The 19,143-nt window shown below is 42.4% G+C and overlaps 1 protein-coding gene across 1 annotated transcript in view; it reads left to right on the top strand.

Moving 5' to 3' along the window:
- LOC119739374 (centriolin-like) overlaps positions 1-19,143 on the top strand; it is a 306,576-nt gene that overhangs the window by 23,441 nt on the left and 263,992 nt on the right. The window contains exons 2-3 of the mRNA XM_038214300.1: positions 1,018-1,218; positions 18,505-18,638. Coding sequence (XP_038070228.1) covers positions 1,047-1,218; positions 18,505-18,638 — 306 coding nt within the window. The 5' untranslated portion in view covers positions 1,018-1,046. The remainder of the gene's footprint in view (positions 1-1,017; positions 1,219-18,504; positions 18,639-19,143) is intronic.

Below are 19,143 nucleotides of genomic sequence, written 5' to 3'. Positions count from 1 at the left end.
TTTCCAATAATAAGCTCTGGATAGGAAACTTTCCTCCTGTATCCTGATTCGATACCGCAATTGGCTAGAAATTGATTTATATCGTGTACTTGGTGTTGTTATTCACAACGTGCAGTACGTGTTTTCGCAATCATTTGTCCACGCCTTCTTTAAAATATTCATTTCCTTTCCAATTTGTTCATACTAATATGAAATGTGATACTGCATGTTGTCTCGTTATTCGTAACAGTTTAGTTAAAATAAAATCGTGTTTTCATAACTCATGCCATGCTCGCGCTACGACGAATTGATTCAGTTTACAAAAACAAATGCAAATGTAACACACAGGCAGGCACCAGACTATTCCTCATTTGCATACGTGTTCAAAAATCTTGCACATGCAAATGGTCCAATACCAGGGTGAGAGAGCAGGTAGTGGTGGGCGCGTACTGCTCGACACCCTGGGGACGAGGTTGCCTCGTATACATTTTGGTGTGTGTGCAGCTGCACCCGATTTCATGAAACTCATCGTAACTTACGATGCATCGCAGCGCTGCGACGCGTCGTATCCCTACGATGTGTCTCAGCTGCGACGCGTCATATCCTGCGACGCGTCCTGCGATCCATTTCACAAAACACGTACGTGCGACGCATCGTACCGGTATGTGTATTTATAGCACAACTCGGTGACTGTTTTATGTATTTAGTCAGCGTACAGTAAATAGTCGTCTGATATTCAACAAAGAGTCGACGGATCTCCGCTCGAAATTTGTTAAAACGTAGACAAAATGGCAGCCGTGCAATGCAATTATAAAGGAAAACATGTCTACTAGGCTGGATAGCCTTCTTTCACTCAACTTGGCTCATTGCCAGATTGTAGACATTTTAGGTCATTGTTGATGTTGTCCATCCACCTTTTATATGGATGGCCGTGTGGACAGTTGTAAACGATCTGCTTGTGCAGTGTTAACAAGGCAAACAAATTCCATTTGGAACACCATTTCATTTGTTGTTCATTTTGCTTTACGCACTGGACAGATCCAAGTACAATTGAGAAAACCATCGGTATGAAGAAATCAGCAAGTGCTACTCGATTATCAGAGGCCCCAGAGCTTAGGCAGAGTGATACAAGCAACAGCTTAAGGACTACCAAGACACAGGTACCCTCCAAAAGGAAACTGACATTGAGTAATGCTACCATGAAAGCTACTGGTACCAAGGATGATGATCAACATAAAGGTATCTGGTCAACGTAAAGCGGACTCACTATTTAGTCAAGCAAAATCATCATTTCATAAAATAAGAAGTGAGGGGGGGGGGGCAGTGGCGTATCCAGGATTTTATTGGTGAAGCCATAGGTTTATGGGAATTAAGGGGATTTACAATAAAAAAAAAAATTGTCATGTACATTCCTACGTTAGCAAGTGGCAACATTTTGTGTGTGTGGAGGGGGGACCTGGGGGAAGTGGGGGGGGGGAGGTACTGGGGTACTTTGCTATGCCACTGATGGAGGGCCACAGCATATCTCTGTCAAGTTTGAGGTTTATTTGAAATTGAAAAGGAGAATTGTTTTGACACCTTGCACAAGAGTGAAACCACCAAGTTTAGCGAAAGAAAGGGTGCGGACTTTTGACACTGAATGGTGCTGTTCTTAAAAGACTTCTTAGTAATACCCATATGCACACACTTTGGGATATCAGGGAATGTTTCATGTTGTTGTGGCATTGCCAAGTTATACTTGTGAATTTTTATAGCGTATTAAAAAGGAGTAGCTCCCCTTAGAACAAAAAATCATTTTAGTTTTACTTAAGATTCCCCCCCCCCACTTTTTTTTGTAGGTAGTGTGTCCCCCTGTTTGTTTACTTGAGCCCACGATTCCCCCTATATACATGTAAGTAGCCACATGGTTGGTAATGACACATTGAGTTTTAGTTCAGCAGACCAGCAAAGAGACAAGTTAACATTTGATCTTTTATTTTACTCCTACCAGGAGAGTGTTTCCCTGCTTGGGTTTGTCTGCTAGGCCAGTCATTGGTTTTAGTTCATTTCTGTGCTTTTAGAGTAACTTTTCACTAGTGCTGTGTGGGGTTTATTTTTGGGTTTTTTATTATTTTTTTCTTGGATTTTGATCCAGATTGACATTTGTTTTGGAAGTATTTGAGAAACCTAATTTTCTGAAGGTTAGAGATATTGTTTTTTTTTTAATCAGTTTGAGTTAAATATTGGAGAAGGCTATTTTGTTTCGGCAACCAGCTGAAACAGCCTATGTTTTCGTTAAAGTTTTTTTTCTTTTTTCCCCCCCATTCTTTTTCAGCCATTCCCCATAGCATTTGTACGTGTACATTGTACATGTTTTCATCGTAGAAGTCACTTTGGGCACTAAAATTAATCCGATTGACTTTATACTCGGCACACACTTAGGCCAGCATCTGAAAATATGTGCCTAACATTGACGTCATCATGACGTCATCACGTGATTAATCCGATTGACTTTATACTCGGCACACACTTAGGCCAGCATCTGAAAATGTGTGCCTAATATTGACATCGTCATGACGTCATCACGTGACCCGTGACGTCACAATATAGGTGCATATTTTAAAGGCCAATATCTAAAGAACTACAGGTCTGATTTGATTGAAACTTGTTATGTACCTCAACTGGGACGTGTTATGTATGAAAATTTAAGTCACGTCATGATGATGTCATCACGTGACTTGTGACGTCATTACGGGGCATGTGACATCATATTAAAAGAGCATATTTTGAAGGCCAATATCTACAAAACTACAGGTGTGATTGGGTTCAACCTAGGCCTAGATGTGTTATAGATGAAAATTGAAGTGGCATCATGATGACATCATCACATGACATATGATGGCATATTAAAAGTGCATATTTTGAAGGCCAATATCTACAGAATTGTATTGGTCCTGATCACTCTACCGCACATGCTGTCCTATCAGTCTTACATGACATTTAAACATACAAAAACAAATTACCGAAACAGCCGTACCGGTATGTTTGTACGCAAACATAAGTAAATCTAGTTTATTTTGTTTGTTTTTTTTCCTTGGATTTTGATCCAGATTGAGATTTGTTTTGGAAGTATTTGAAAAATCTAATTTTCTGAAGGTTAGAGAAAATTTAATTCAACCTGATTAAAAAAAACAACCAATATGTCACATATTGTTTTTTTTTTTTTATCAGGTTGAATTAAATTTTTGAGAAGTCTTTTTTGTTTCCTTGATTCCTTTTCTTCTTTGTCCCAGTTTAAAAACTAAATCGCGACTTGGTAATTTTGAACCAGGATTTTTCTAGTGAGCCATTTTTCGCTGTTACATTTGCATGGTTTTTTTTTCCTCATGCCATCTTTAAAATGTTGGCTCCTGACATCACAAAAAAACATACTCAAAAAAATACTTTCAATCTACCGGTATATACTAAATAATTTACTATTGCAATCGTACTGATGATCGGATTACAAGCCTAGGTCTGGTGAAGATTTCCACGGATTCGTCAGAGCTAGAGGAGTTACCGTCGTCACCATCAGCCGATTCTTCTATAGCAGAACTTGAGCTGGAGTCCAATATCTGCTCTTGTTGCTGGGCCACATTGATGGATGAGGAATCATCATCGTCATACTGAAACGGAAGCCAGAAGTACTGGTCTCTCACCATCTTCAGCACTTGTCCATGGCTAAGTGTCTCCATGCTCCGATGTAGAGTTGTGAAAACCTTCTCTCACGTTCCTCTGGGAAGTACTGTACCACTTGATGTCCTCTTCTGAAGAGCAGAAAACCATCTCTGACCTCTTGGTGCTCCCATGCTTGTAACAGCCGCTGCACTGCCTTGGGCTGCAGGGCCATCCTGCTACGTCTTATTCACTTGGAACTTGCCAGCTTGGGCTCCAATACCTTCCTTTTGGCTGGTCACTCTGCTGGGCTTCACGTAGGCTCTGGTCGCATGTTGTGCCTCAATCCCCATGGCTTGACTGGCCACTTGTCGGGGAAAAGGCAGGGTGTTACAACTGATAATGTAGTAACCAACGGATAATGTATCACCAACCGATAATGTCACACAAATTGACCGATACTATATGACTGACCGATAATGAAACAACAATCGACTGATAGTGTACTACCATTTACTACACTATCGGTAAATTGTTGTTACATTATCGGTCAGTCATACAGTATCGGTCAACTTGTGTGAAATTATCAATTGGTGATACATTATCCGTTGGTTACTACATTATCAGTTGTAACACCAGACTGCATCTGCTAGGCGTTTAGAGGGGATATCATCAAATTTAGGCTTTTACAAATCTTGGGCTCTGGCTCGTTGATGGGGACTGGGGACATGGGGATATCCGGAACTTAGTATGGGATGGGGACATCTGGAACTGGCCATTACTAGTGCAGGGATCACTCTAGACTCCAAATGTAGTGCTTCTGTTGTTGCTGCTTGCAGATAACTTGGTGGATCACTGATTTCAATGTGTTTATTTGTCGAAACTGCTGTATAATCACTTGCTGTATAATCACTTGCTGCATCTATATTTGATGTTGCAGCAGCTGTAAGATGCTCAACTGCGGTTCAGCTAACGGAACTTGGTCGACATGGTCACAGCTGGTGGGTAGTGGGTCAAACCTACACAGTTGAAGTGGAGTCCGGACCTTCACCATGGTGTTTCAGTCATCCTGCACTCCTCAAGTTCAATAACCAAAAAGCACTGTGGGTTTCGATTTATAAAAAAGTACTTTTGGAGAAGAAAAAAATGTGTCCCAGCCAAAAAAAACCATAAATGGCTTGATCCCTAAAGAAAAGTAATCATCCCGGGTCTCGACACCAAAAATAATAAAAAAATATGTAAATGTAACGGCAAAAAGTGGCGCACTAGAAAAATCCTGGTTCAAAATGATGCAGTCGTGATTTAGTTTTTAAACTGGGACAAAGAAGAAAAAGAAACTAGGAAACAAAACAGACTTCTCAAATATTTAACTCAACCTGATAAAAAAAAAATCAATATCTCTAACCTTCAGAAAATTAGGTTTCTCAAATACTTTGTTGATGCAGATGAATCACCGTTAGACAGTCACAGCGCCTTTAAGCAGTATTTAGTGGAGGACAGAATACCTGCCTCGAACAAACGAACGTCATGCTGTAGCAACCACATTTTCGCATGAAACTTGCGACCTTTTTGGAAGATTAAGCCAGAATTATCAATTTCTGCGAATCCTACAAGGAGGTAAATGATATATTCTCTTTTGTGTATTGAGATTGCAGAATGGATTTTCTTGCATTTTAGAGACATTTTCACCAGATGTTTTGCCACACTTTGGATTTGGATATTTGCATTCATGTACATGTATTCACCTCGTGACCTAACAAATATTTATGTGAATCTATCTGCATTTTATTTGTTTGTACTAGTTTTCACGGAGCAAAGAATGATGATTATGGATTAAAGGCTTCTGTCAAGACCCCTTGCGAACTCTAGCAGCTGTACTTTAAAGAAGTCTACTTGATTGCGTCAACTTTGCGTTAAACCTTGAGATTGCGAGTACAGCTTGTTATAACTTCCAAAACAAATCTCAATCTGGATCAAAATCCAAGATTAAAATAATAAAAAAGCCAAAATAAAACCCACACAGCACTAGTGGAAAGTGACTCTAAAAGCACAGAAATGAACTAAAAACCAATGACTGGCCTAGGAGACAAACCCAAGCAGGGAAACACTCTTCAGGTAGGAGGAAAATAGAAGGCTAAAATGTTAACCTGTCTCTTTGCTGGTCTGCTAAACTAAAACTCAATGTGGCATGACCAACCGTGTGGCAACTTATATGGGGGGGGGGGGGGGAATCGTGGGCTAAAGTACACAAACAGGGGGACACACTACCAACAAAAAGTGGGGGGGGGGAATCTTAAGTAAAACTAAAATGATTTCTTTTTCTAAGGGGAGCTCCTCCTATTTAATACACTATAAAAATTCACTTGTCTAACTTGGCCCTGCCACACTGTAAATTAATCTAATTTTGCTGCCTGCTCCATGGGGGAATACTTGCTTTGATCAGACATCTGTTTGTGTGTTGCAAAATTTTGCCTCATTTTGTTAAAAAGAAAATTATAAAATGTTGTTACTTTGTTGCTACAATACAATACAGTATACAATTAGGCATTTATAATATTCCGGGTATCAAACCCCAATTTTGGAGGTGAGCCATGAATAAGGGTCCGCACAAAATGTTTTTGCATGTTCTTGTTATTTGAACCTTGTAGATCAATATTCCAACGGGTGCCACCTTGGCACCCTTGAGCATTTAAAAAAAATAAATTAATATGCAAGTTAGCTTCCGCCATAAGGAAAAATATAAGTTTTCTAAATCTCTGCAGAATTTCGTGCAGATATATCAATCCAGGTGCTCAGACCATGTTTGGGGGTAAAAAAATTCATTAAAGCCTTATTTCAATCACTAATTTATGTATTTTATGCAAAATATGCAAATAAGTATCCTCCATTATGCCTATCGAAAATTTAACTTCATCTATATTTCCGCAGGAATGTGTCCAATCATATTACATGAGGTGTCTAAAACATGTTCTTTGTGTAAACGAATGCATTAAAGCCATTTCTACAATTGTGTATATAATGTATGCAGATTATGTAAATTAGCTTTCACTATTATCAAAAATGATTGTAACATGTATGAATTTTCTCTGCAGGTTCAACAAATTCATTAATGCCATTTTGATGATGAAAACTTGTGTTTCTACTGTGCTCTACTTACCCGTAGAGTATTACTACATATATGCATTATTCCCTAGAGAGTGCCAGCCATACGCTAAGATTTATTACTCGCAGTACCTTGCGGCCCGCTTGCCATACTTCCTCTTTTCTCTTAGGCCAAACAAAAAAAATGGTGTGTTTATGGTAACGGTCTGAAACAAATCCAGGTAGGTAGGTAGGGAAATAATTTTATTTTGTAATATTTTTTTTATTTCAGTTCTGCAGGCTCATGCATGTTCTTTCGCAAAATATTTGTATAAAAACATTATTCAAGCATTCAAGATACTCAATCGATACATTTCATTCCAAATTAATTCGTACCGTCCCAGGGTTCTCCCTGGGATTTTTTCAAACCTGTGGGGGAAGTTTTGCTGTGATTCAACAACCTGCGAAGCCATGGCGTGGGGTTCGGGGCCCGCTTTTTAAGGGCCCCGAAAATTTTTGAGAGAAGATCTTGAAGGCCCCTATTTTTGTAATTAAAGAAAAAAAATCAAAATTACATTTACAAGTAAGTTTCAAATTAAGAAATTAAGGTGAAGAAAAAAATCCTTTTGCTTCCGATTACATGCCTTTCAAAATAGCGTCATTAGGTCGGAAAAATTATTTCGTCAATTTTTTTTGGGTGCTGATTAATGGAGCATCATAGAGCAAGGAATCATGTTTATTTTGTGCCTGGATTATTTTCATTTGCGCCACGAAAATTATCAAGACTGGCCATCAAAAGTGATTAAAACTTATTAAATATTTTTGAGGTGGGTGATTCCACTATATGCTTAACATATATATCACGGCCGCTGGCGCCGCCGACATTCAGACTGGCCGGCCGTACATCGCGCCGTGCTCAACGGCCCAGTATCAGTGTGCATTACTGTACTGTGTACGGCCCATCCCACGTGGCCGAAAATCTTGCACTACTGCAGAAACACGCTACGATGTTACGCCACGAGTTCGAGCTTTGCAATCTCGTCATTTTAATGGAAAACACATACACAGAAAATAAAGATCACGTTCTGTGAATTAATTCGCAGAAATTCTCTTTCTCCATCGATGTTTGTTTGGTATTTTTACGATCCAACTTCGGCCGACGGCACAACATCATCGTGGTACGACGTTTGTTTAGGCAGTAGTCACTGGTTCCGGTCCTTCATTATAGTATTGATTCTGTTAGCACGCGAAGGGAACCAGTGCACCATGCTGTATGCGCTGCATGCCTGTCAGTTGGCAGTCGACAGAACCCGTCATCGTGTGCATTTTGATCACACATGCATCAGAAAAACAGGATTTTTGTCAAGATTTTGCATGTCAAGATGAAATAATGGCGTATGTAACGATTATATTGTGCATTTTAATGGTGTGAATAATAATTATATTGTGCGTATCACAGTACGCACGTTTGTACATGGGGAGATCCCTGCCGTCCGTCGGCCAGGCGCACCAGTTCACCCCGATGCGTTTATGCAAAAATAATCATACTTCATGTAGTTTGAGAATTCAAGTTTTGAGATCGTCGCGATTTTCGCACGTTTAACACAGGTATGTTTGTGTCAAATCATGGTCAGTTTCAAGTGTGGAAAATGGTCTACATGTATGTTCATGGCAAATAATTAAAAGTACTTGAAATTTTTGAAATTTGTTCATTAAAAATGATCAATATCAACCTTCAAAATGGCAATAAAAAGTTTGAGGTCGGCAATTTGGCCAAAAAAATTCCAGGTCGGTCGGGTTACCGTAAACACACAATTTTTTTTTTTGGCCTTAGCGGCGTTTTGTGAAAGACGTATATTTACAGAGCTTTCGCTTTGCAAATTTTCTCAGTCTTTCCTCAGCCATTTTTATAGCTAAGTTCATAGTTTTATTATTTATCTTTATTGTTGTCGCTATAAGTTGAGTAAGTTTTTGCGGTATTTTGGGTCAGTTTTTCGTCATATATCTTTGGTCGTTTACAGGTACTTTTCAGGAGTGAGTCCTCGCACAGCACAGGTTGCCGGTCACTCACTCCCGTTACACAGTTCTTACGGTACGAGACCGTGTGCCTGAGGATTTGCACAGGTTGCAAGTATAGGGCCAATGATTTTCCGTTTCAGAATAGTGCAAATTCCGTTTTCAAAAATCCTGAATTCCGTTTCAGGCTGAAAAATTCCGTTTCACATTTATTCAATACATAAAAAGGCATTTAAACATATACCATGTACACAGTAAATAATTCCAAGACTATAATGAAATAGTCGTTTGGTTGGAGCGCGGGAAAACTGCCCCCCAAAAATTTCGATTTTATCAACGGCCGATCAATGTACAGACATAGTATTTAACTTCACCACAGTCAAGTCGTATACTGCACTGCCACTGCCACACACGCAAGAAACATGCAATAGCCGTACAGGCCAATCCCATGACGTCACACACATCAGCTGGCCGAAGCGAAATTCATGTTCGCCATTTTGTTTTCGGGCTAACGTTAGCGACAAAATAGGATAGTTTACGCATGGAGGAATAAGAACACACGGTAGATTTTGGACCTAAGCACAACATGCATTTCAATAGAGCCAAAGTTAGATGTTATACGAATGGTTGATTGATTGAACAGAGAAAAATAAACCTGCCGATGGAGCAAAAGAGACCCGCGAGAGCGTGCCGTGAGTGTGATGATTTTCACCGTTGCGCTGACGCGGGTCGGGACTGTCACTCCCGTGACTACGCGTACTACGGTAATGATCTCGCAACATTTATTGCTCTGATCTTGAACGTTTTTGTCCCCCCAAAATCGTGATATAAACACTGCTCATTTGTTGTATGGCTCGTCTGTTCAATCAATCATCAATAATTCGTTTTGTACTCAATAAATTTAACGAAATTATGTTTTTTATCAATAAAATTGCAGAAATTATTTTCTTCAGATTCAAATTCCGTTTTCCGTTTCGAGGAGCAGATTCCGCGAATTCCGTCCGTTTTCCGCAATCGCGGAAAATCATTGGCCCTACAAGTAGCTCACGCCGTACCCATCTAGCGAGGCTTTGCAGGCTGCAGGTAGCTCACTTCGTACAGAGCAAGTGGGGCTTTGCACAGGTTGCTAGCAACTCGCTTTATGCTCGTACGTCGCAACCATTCGCGTGAGGCTTTTCACGGGCTGAAAGTCATTCACGATATTCCGAATGGACAATTAGGCTTTGGGGAGTGTCCCACGAGTTGCAAGCCGCTCACCCACTACTTACCGACCCATCAGGGTGATATTCGCTACTTTTATAGCCAATCCCTCACGCTGTACCGATTACATGTACATGGAGTCTTCGTCTTCAAAACGACTGCGTTTATTTACCCGGCGATACCGTGTTATTTAACCAGCAGTTTCGTTGTCTCACAGCTGTTTTGTTGTACCGAACGAGTGAGACTTTATACTTAGCAAGTGTCGCATTAGTTGCAAGCCACTTTCCCCTTATCTAGGTTATAAGTTGCTGTCCAATCAGCGTGATATTTTCACTAATTAGCAAATCCCTCACACCAACACAAACGCCTCTGTTTACCCGGCGTTTCGCTGTTATTTACACGGCAACTTTCGATGTCTCACAGCAGTGTTGTGTACAGAAAGAGCGAGACATTACGCAGGGCGAGTGTCGCATGAGTTGGAAGCCACTCCCCCCATACCTTCTCTACAAGTTACCGTCCAGTCGGCGCGATATATTTATCTATTAGCAAATTCTTCACGCTGCACCAAATTTTGGAGTCTTCGCCTTCAAAACGACTGCCGTTGTTTACCCGGTGATACCGTGTTATTTCACCGGCAGTTTCGTTGTCTCACAGCAGCGTACGTTGATGTACCGAATTCAACGGTTTTACATGGGGCCAGTGTGGCACGAGTTGCAAGCCACTCCCCCCTTACCTACGCTACAGCGTGATTTTTGCTACTTAACAAATCCCTCATGCTGCACCGAATATCATCGGTGCTTTTGTCTGCAACACGAACGCCGCTATTTAATTGGCGATTTGCTGTTATTTAACGGCGGCTTTCGTTGTCTCACATCAGTGTCGATGTACCGATCGAGTGAGACAGTGCACGGGGCGAGCGTTGCTCTAGTTGCAAGCTACTCACCCATTACCTTCTCTACTAAGTTGCCAACCCATAAGTGTGATATTTTGCTACGCAAATCCCTCACGCTGCAGCGAACTTGTATGTTCAGTGCTTTGACCTTCAAAACAAACACCATAATTAACTGGCACTTTCGTTTTCTCAAAGCGGCATATTAAACTACGCGCGAGACTTCGCATTGACAGTGAGTTGTTAACTGCTAAACCACAGCTTACCGACCAGTCAGCGTGAAAAGTTGCTGTTACTGTTAGCCAATCATCACGCCGCAACGACTTTTCGGTGTTTTTGCCTTCAAAACGACGCCATTATTTTTGCCGGCAGTTTTGTTATCTCACAGCGGTGACCAATGTGCAAGATTTCACAAAATTGGCTACAAGTTGTTCACTTTAATGACACACAACTTAATGATCAGCCAGCATGATACATGTATTTTGCTACTTTGCAAATCCTTCACGCCTCACCAAATTTTAGGTGCTTCGCTTTCAACAGTCTGCGTGATATTTCGCTGGTCGCAAATCCCTCACGCTGCACCAACATTTTTGGTGTTTTCATCTACTAAATGAACGTTATTTTTACCGGCAGTTTCGTTTCATAGCTGTGTTGTTCAACGTGCGGGACTTCTCAACATTGACTGCAAGTTGTTAACTCCAACCACAGCTTCGCGATCAGCCAACGTGATATTTCACTTTAAGCAAAACCCTCACGTTCCACCGATTACTCGGTGCTTTCGCCTTAACAGTCAAAGTGTGATATTTTGCTGCTAGCAAATCCCTTACGCTACACCGAATAGGGCTTCACCTTGAAAACGAAAGCTGTCACGTATTCATGTATTAACTGGTGATTTCGTTACCTCACAGTTACATGGTGTGAAGCTTCAGGCGTCTTATTCTGCTCCAGTAATTTATACTAGAGCACTAGAGCGATTCATCCTTCATTTGATAGGCCAATCGCTCGTTTCCAAACTAGTCTTCTGGCCGCTCCAAGAGTGTACCGGGCGCCGCACCCAACTTCTTCTGCTGCCGTCCGGTTTTTCCCGATTTACATGTATTTGGGTTTCCCCCGTGCAGCAATTATGTCATCCACGGGGCCCCAAAGTAATTCGGAAACACCTAAAATACAGCCTGCCATGCGACCGCGCCTGCCGCTACTCCACCGGTGCGGCCTCCCATGGCCCCCATATCCGGCAATCCGGGTGCCAGGGCCCCATCTTTCCAGGCGGCGATTCAACTTTGCTCAACCCAGCCCTTGGTTTCTCTGCGTGGTTCATTCACATCAGAGTTCCCTGCTGCCTCTGGGGTCCCTCTAAAATCTGAGGCTGATTTTTCCTCAGACATTGTACATGTATATCTATGATAGCTCTGTGGACCCCCCCCCCCAAAAAAAAATCTCATGACAAGGCCTTATACATTGTATTTGAAACCTTGTCAGCAGTCTCCAAGTAGAATGCTGCAGCTGATCCAGGCTCGTCGTCTTCTCAGCCCCGTCCGGCCCCAAACCCTAATAAACCACACACGCTTTTTTTTGTCCTCTGGACACTCCAGTCATGTTAATACATTTGTATTTGCCTTTAGTTCTCTCGGTGCTCCCACGGACTCGCCGTCTGAACCTTCTGCCCAAGATGTTTCCTCTTCCCTGTCACCTCGTAAGGCAAAACAAGAGGACACAACTATGCCAGCCTCGATTACCACGTTTTTCACCTGGTACGAGAAATGGCGCACGTATTGGGGTTGTGTGAACCCAACACCTGCTACACAGCCAAGATTTTTAAAGCGACATGCTCGGTTCTGCCTTTCACTGACTGCAAAACTCCCTTTGGGCAGTTCCAGTGAACTTAATCGACATAGAGGCACGACGGGCAGCAATTCTTAAACTTGCGAATGGCTCATGTCCCTTTCCTTCCAGGGGCGAGACCTCTTTGCCATTCAGTTTCAGACTGCTACGGAGAAGACCACTTTTATTATTATTATTATTATTAATCATTTCTGGTAATGAAACCAAGGGTTCCTCAAAAGCGCCCTAGGCACTGTAGCTCGCAAGCCTGAAGAAACCTGTGGAGAGAAGACAATGAGAAGAAGTTACAGTTTTAGAGGTGGGAGGAAAAGCCCAGAAGAATATTCTGGGGAAAACCCACGGAATCAGGCAGGGACTGAAAACCCAATCCACATATTGGCCCAGGCGGGATTTGAACCCGGGTCACAGCGGTGGAAGGCGAGGAAACTTCTTCCCAGTCCTCTACAGCCGTCAAGCATTGGATTTAGTCCACCGCTCAACGCCCTGCAAATAAATGAGCCACCTTCTGTCCTTCAGCCTCAATTGCTGCCTTTCAGCCACGGTTCAGCTGGCAGAAGTGAATATATCCACCAATCACAGGACCTGTGAGAACCTGTTTGACTCATTTTCACCGGGTCCTGGGGCCAAATTACTTCAGTCCGGTGGCTAGTCGACACTGTCTCACTCGGCTACTGCCTGGAGTTCTCGACTGCCCATTCGTCGGACACAAACGCATGCCAGACTCAGGGTCTTCACCAGAATTGTGAACAAGTCACTAGCCAGTGCCTTCTATCGTCAAGGTCTATGGATGTTCATAAACCTTGCCGACGGATTCATCATTGGCACATAGTGGGCTTCAATGACTCACGCAGTACGTCAGACCCGCTCAATTTCCAATTCTAAATCCCAGCCAATCTCATCCCAATGGCCCAGTTATTCGGTGCTGTCCCCGATCTACACGTACAACGGGACACGGCTCACCGGACATGGGGGCGAATCGCCAATGTTTTTCAATGCCATTTCCCCCATGGCCTACTGGCAAACCTCAGATTTGTTTTTTTGCGGAGTCGCCTGTATAGGGGCCTGCTTAAATTTTCTGGCTCCCTTTTGTCCACGGTTCCACCCTGTATCCCACATGGTACTGTGTTCACAGAATACCCGGCTGCGTCTCCGGTGGTGGATCCAACCGGACAATATCAGCCAGGGTTTTTCCCGCCCTTTCGGCCCACCATGACGATCAAAACAGATTCATCTCTGTTTGGTTGGGGCACGTTGATAGAATCTCACCAAATGGCGGGTCTCTGGACTTACCATCAGCCACCTGCCACAACAATTTTCTCAAATGGTAGTGGTCTTTATCACCCTTCATCGCTTTTAGAGCATAGTGCAGGGTCAATCTGTTGTCTCGGACACACTCCAAGACTTCCTCCAGTACCTCAACCAGCAACACACCAGCATCAGCTTCACCATGGAACAAGAACAAGACGGCACCATACCTTTCCTGGACGTCAAGATCTCCAGGAATCCGGATGGCACCCTGGGACATAGCGTCTACAGGAAACCAACCCACACCAACCGCTATCTCCACCAGCGGTCGTTCCATCATGCCAGCATCAAGTCATCGGTCAACCGCACCCTAGTACAGAGAGCCTTTGATGTCTGCGACCAAGACAATCTCAAGCGTGAACTCAAGCACATCCAGGCGTCACTACAACAGAACGGCTACAAACCCAACTGCATCAAGATCAGCAAACCTGACCAATGGGTCTCCTCTACCCAAGGTCCTCCCACTGTATCTCCCTCAGTCACTCTTCCTTACATAGGTCCAGCTTCTCATCATCTCCAACGCATCCTCCAACAAGCCGGCGTCAAGGTGTACCACTCATCTGGCAACAAGCTCCAAGGCAGCCTCCACACTCACAAGGACAAGCAGGACTCCTCTTCCAAGCCAGGTCTACCGCATTCCATGTGAATGTGGCAAAGTCTACATCGGCGAAACCGGTCGGAACCTTCCCACTAGGCTCAAGGAACACAGAGCACATGGACGGCGAGGGGATTTTGACAAATCGGCCATTGTCAAACATTCCCACATCAACAACAACAAAGTTGATTGGGATGCGGCCGAACTCATCGCACCGATCCAGTTCTGGCATCCAAGACGCATACGGGAAGCCATCGAGATCCGCAAGCACAACACAGTTCCGCAAGACATCGGGTTTCACCCTCAACGACATCTGGCTCCCACTCCTCCAGACTGATGGGTCTCCTATACCCTAGGTTCTCAGCTACCACCTTAGACTGATGGGTCTCCTATACCCTAGGTTCTCACTCCACTGAGACTGCAACCCTACTGTTCCACTTCCCTTGCAGCCTACCTTACACATCGTACACTCTCATGTCGTACGCGAACCCACCTACCTAAAATGGTGCTACTCTGCATATGTAGTAATACTAAGTAGAACGCAGTAGAATCCCCCCCCCCCCCCACCCACAGAAGTGTGGGCCGATTCTACTAGCGAATACTTACCCGTAGAGTGCCCACCTGCCTCTCCATTCTCACGTATGCGTTCATTCACGCACCTTACGCTCGAGAAGAGAGGAAGTATGGCGGGCGGGCCGCAAGGTACTGTGGGTAATAAAACTTAGCGTATGGCTGGCACCCTCTAGAGAATAATGCATAATATGTAGTAATACTCTATGGGTAAGTATTCGCTAGTAGAATCGGCCAAAAATTCAGGGGGGGGGGGAATTTTATGAATAATATGCGAATAAGCATCCGCCATTATCTGAAATTTAACTTATACAGCTCCACAGACTTTGTCACATTGTATAAAATGAGGTAATCAAACCCATGTTTTGAGGGTCAACGAATTAAATGAATCCATTCATACAATGATAATGATGTTGTTTATTAAATGCATTATATGCAAATTAGCATCTGTCATCCGTCATTAGAAATATAATTTGTATAGTATCTCCTATATCTAATATATCTATAATATCAAATGAGGTTCTGCACCAGACCCATATTTGCAGTGTCACTAATGTACATGTACGTACGAAAGCTCGACCATGCCAGATTAAAAACAGTAAAAAACAACAGTGTACAGTTGGGCCCTGCTTAAAAGAAATGCATTGACACTTTTTGCAGGGGGGGGGGGGGTCCAGTGAATTTAAATTATGGGATATTTTTCCATAGCTCCAGTATGAAATAATGTATGTGCCCTCTGTTTTAATACACAATAGACGCGCACTGACAGAAGGGAATTTAAATTATTCTCCCGCAAAGGCTGCATAATGAGGAGTTTAATAAAATTGAAGAACACCAATATCTTGGGCAATAGAGCTCTCGCCTGGTTCCTGCTCGAACCACTAGACCAGGCTACTGCTCTTTAACCGCATCCTTGAAAACAGTTTCCTCCTGACAGCAGCCATAGTGCAGCGCATGAGTGAACTCCACAATCATAGATCAAGGACATTTGCATTGGGAGCTCGGTGGGCTCTGCCTGACCTCCCATCACTCTTTCTTCATGAAGTGCCAGTCAGCGATGTTCTCCCGCCTGACATCTTCGTTCCTGACTGATGATCTTGTCCTCTGTCCCACAGAACAAGATCTTGTGTCCTATCCGGATCCTCCAGTGGTACTTCCATTGGACTGCACTGATCTGCGGTGCCCACTAGGCTCTGTTCATTGCCACTTTTCACCACATTGGCCAGCATCCTGCAATACTATCGCTTGCTGGGTTATGATAGCCATACGACTCACGCTCCCTTGCAGCCCACCTTACACATTGTACACTCTCATGTCGTACGCGAACCCACCTACCTAAAACGGTGCTACTCTGCATATGTAGTAATACTAAGTAGAGCGCAGTAGAATCCCCCACCCCCACAGAAGTGTGGGCCGATTCTACTAGCGAATACTTACCCGTAGAGTGCCCACCTGCCTCCCCATTCTCACGTATGCGTTCATTCACGCACCTTACGCTCGAGAAGAGAGGAAGTATGGCGGGCAGGCCGCAAGGTACTGTGGGTAATAAAACTTAGCGAAGGGCTGGCACCCTCTAGAGAATAATGCATAATATGTAGTAATACTCTACGGGTAAGTATTCGCTAGTAGAATTGGCCAAAAATTCAGGGGGGGGGGGGAATTTTATGAATAATATGCGAATAAGCATCCGCCATTATCTGAAATTTAACTTATACAGCTCCACAGACTTTGTCACATTGTATAAAATGAGGTAATCAAACCCATGTTTTGAGGGTCAACGAATTAAATGAATCCATTCATACAATGATAATGATGTTGTTTAATGCATTATATGCAAATTAGCATCTGTCATCCGTCATTAGAAATATAATTTGTATAGTATCTAATATATCTATAATATCAAATGAGGTCTGCACCAGACCCATATTTGCAGTGTCACTAATGTACATGTACGTACGAAAGCTCGACCATGCCAGATTAAAAACAGTAAAAAACAACAGTGTACAGTTGGGCCCTGCTTAAAAGAAATGCATTGACACTTTTTGCAGTGGGAGGGGGGGGGGGGGGGGGGGTTCCAGTAAATTTAAATTATGGGATATTTTTCCATAGCTCCAGTATGAAATAATGTATGTGCCCTCTGTTTTAATGCACAACAGACGCGCACTGACAGAAGGGAATTTAAATGATTCTCCCGCAAAGGCTGCATAATGAGGAGTTTAATAAAATTGAAGAACACCAATTTCTTGGACAATAGAATACATGTGCTTAATCACTTCTGATTAAAAAATGGTTTCGCACACTGCATTGTAACCAAGGGGGCCTTGTACTGATTAGCGTTTTGGGGTATAATTAGACATCCACCCTGAAAAATAATAAATTACATGTCAAACATTTCCTACTTCTATAGGTTTTCCAGGCCATTTTCAATTACCACCCTGAATTAAAAGTACATAGATATAATAATCATTTTTGATAATAGCGAGTGCTAATTTGCAAAATGTGCATAAAATAGGCCCTATATAAATTAGTCATTGAAAATTGCTTTAATGAGTTTGTTTACCCCAAAACGTGGTCGGGGCACCTCAATTGATACGTTTGGACAAAATCCTGTAGAGAATGTACATATAGAAAACATATATTTTTTGTATGGCGGAAGCGTACCTGTATACCATATTAGGACTACTTTTTTTTTTATATGCTCAAGGGTGCCAAAGTGGCAACCGTTGGAATATTCATCTGCAAGGTCCAAATAACAAGAAAATGCAAAAACATTTTGTGCGGACCCTTATTCACGCTTCCGTGGTCAACTTTAGGATTATAAAGCGCCCTTCAAGGAACACATCGCTTTACAAGGCAATATATACATGTATTTAATAAATTACACAATGCACCATGAAACTCAATATACAGAACTTCAGTAACAAAACGAAGTTCGAAGCAATACAAGAAAAAAAGACAAACAGGTGTGTTTTTAGAAGACCCTTGAAAATGCCCAAGGTTTTGGCCTCCTGATGTTGATGGGCAAACAGTTCCAAAGGCGTGGTCCAGCAGCTTGAAATGCTTTGTCACCGGTACGAATTCTGGTTTTAGGCAAAGTTAGAAGAGTTGAGTCTAGCGAAGAGCGAGTGGCATAATAAGGTTTGTGAAATAAAATTAGGTTTTGGAGATACTCCGGGGCTTATGAATGAATGCATTTGTAGACGATGACAAGTATTTTGAATTCAACACGCTTACGGATCAGCAGCCAATGAAGACAACGTAACAAGGGGGCACTGGATGTATCACAACATTAAGTTGATGTTTGTTCCAAATTTGTAGTTAATCGAATGAACCCTTAACAAGAAAAGCTTACTAGTGTAGCAGTGACACATTTGTTATCTTATTTAATGTTCAGATTCTGCAGAGAAGTCTTTGGTGCGGTACATCAACAAAGTGATGATCAAGAAGATATCAGGCAAAGAAGAGCTGCGAGATATCACAACCCTGAATTTGATTCTAACAACAAAGGACAATGGAAAGAAAATACGGGTATCTTTTTTTTGTCTTAAATCTTAATGGCATATAGCATCAATTGCAAAAGCTAAAAAAAAAAAAGGAAACAGTTAAATATTTACCGTAATTTTCGGATTTCGGATTTTGTTTACTGCGGCTTATACACAGGGAAGCTTATACGCCGAGCCTTGAAGAATAAAAATGAGATTTAAATGTGTATTTAATGTACTGGTACATGTATAAGAAAAGATATGTTGCTGAAATAAATTATCAATCGTTACTGGACTTGAGGTACTGGAAGGTCATTATCAACAATGGAAGCACGTCCCACAAAAAGGTACTGAGCGGTACATGTATCAAAATTGCGGCCGTGCGTGAGTGAAAGCTGTCTTCGTTGCTGACCATACAGTCACATTGATGTGCCGCTATTTGCACCATGCACTCTTGTGGACCACACTATTTGTTGTAATAAAGGGGTGTACTTTCTTGGGAACAATAATTACAAATATTTCCGCTGTTTCCCAAAAAAAAGACAACTAAT

Source organism: Patiria miniata, unplaced genomic scaffold (assembly GCF_015706575.1).
Source record: "Patiria miniata isolate m_02_andy unplaced genomic scaffold, ASM1570657v1 HiC_scaffold_30, whole genome shotgun sequence".
Classification (NCBI taxonomy): domain Eukaryota; kingdom Metazoa; phylum Echinodermata; class Asteroidea; order Valvatida; family Asterinidae; genus Patiria; species Patiria miniata.
The sequence above is the reverse complement of the archived record's forward strand: the minus strand, read 5'-3'. Positions and strand labels throughout refer to the sequence as shown.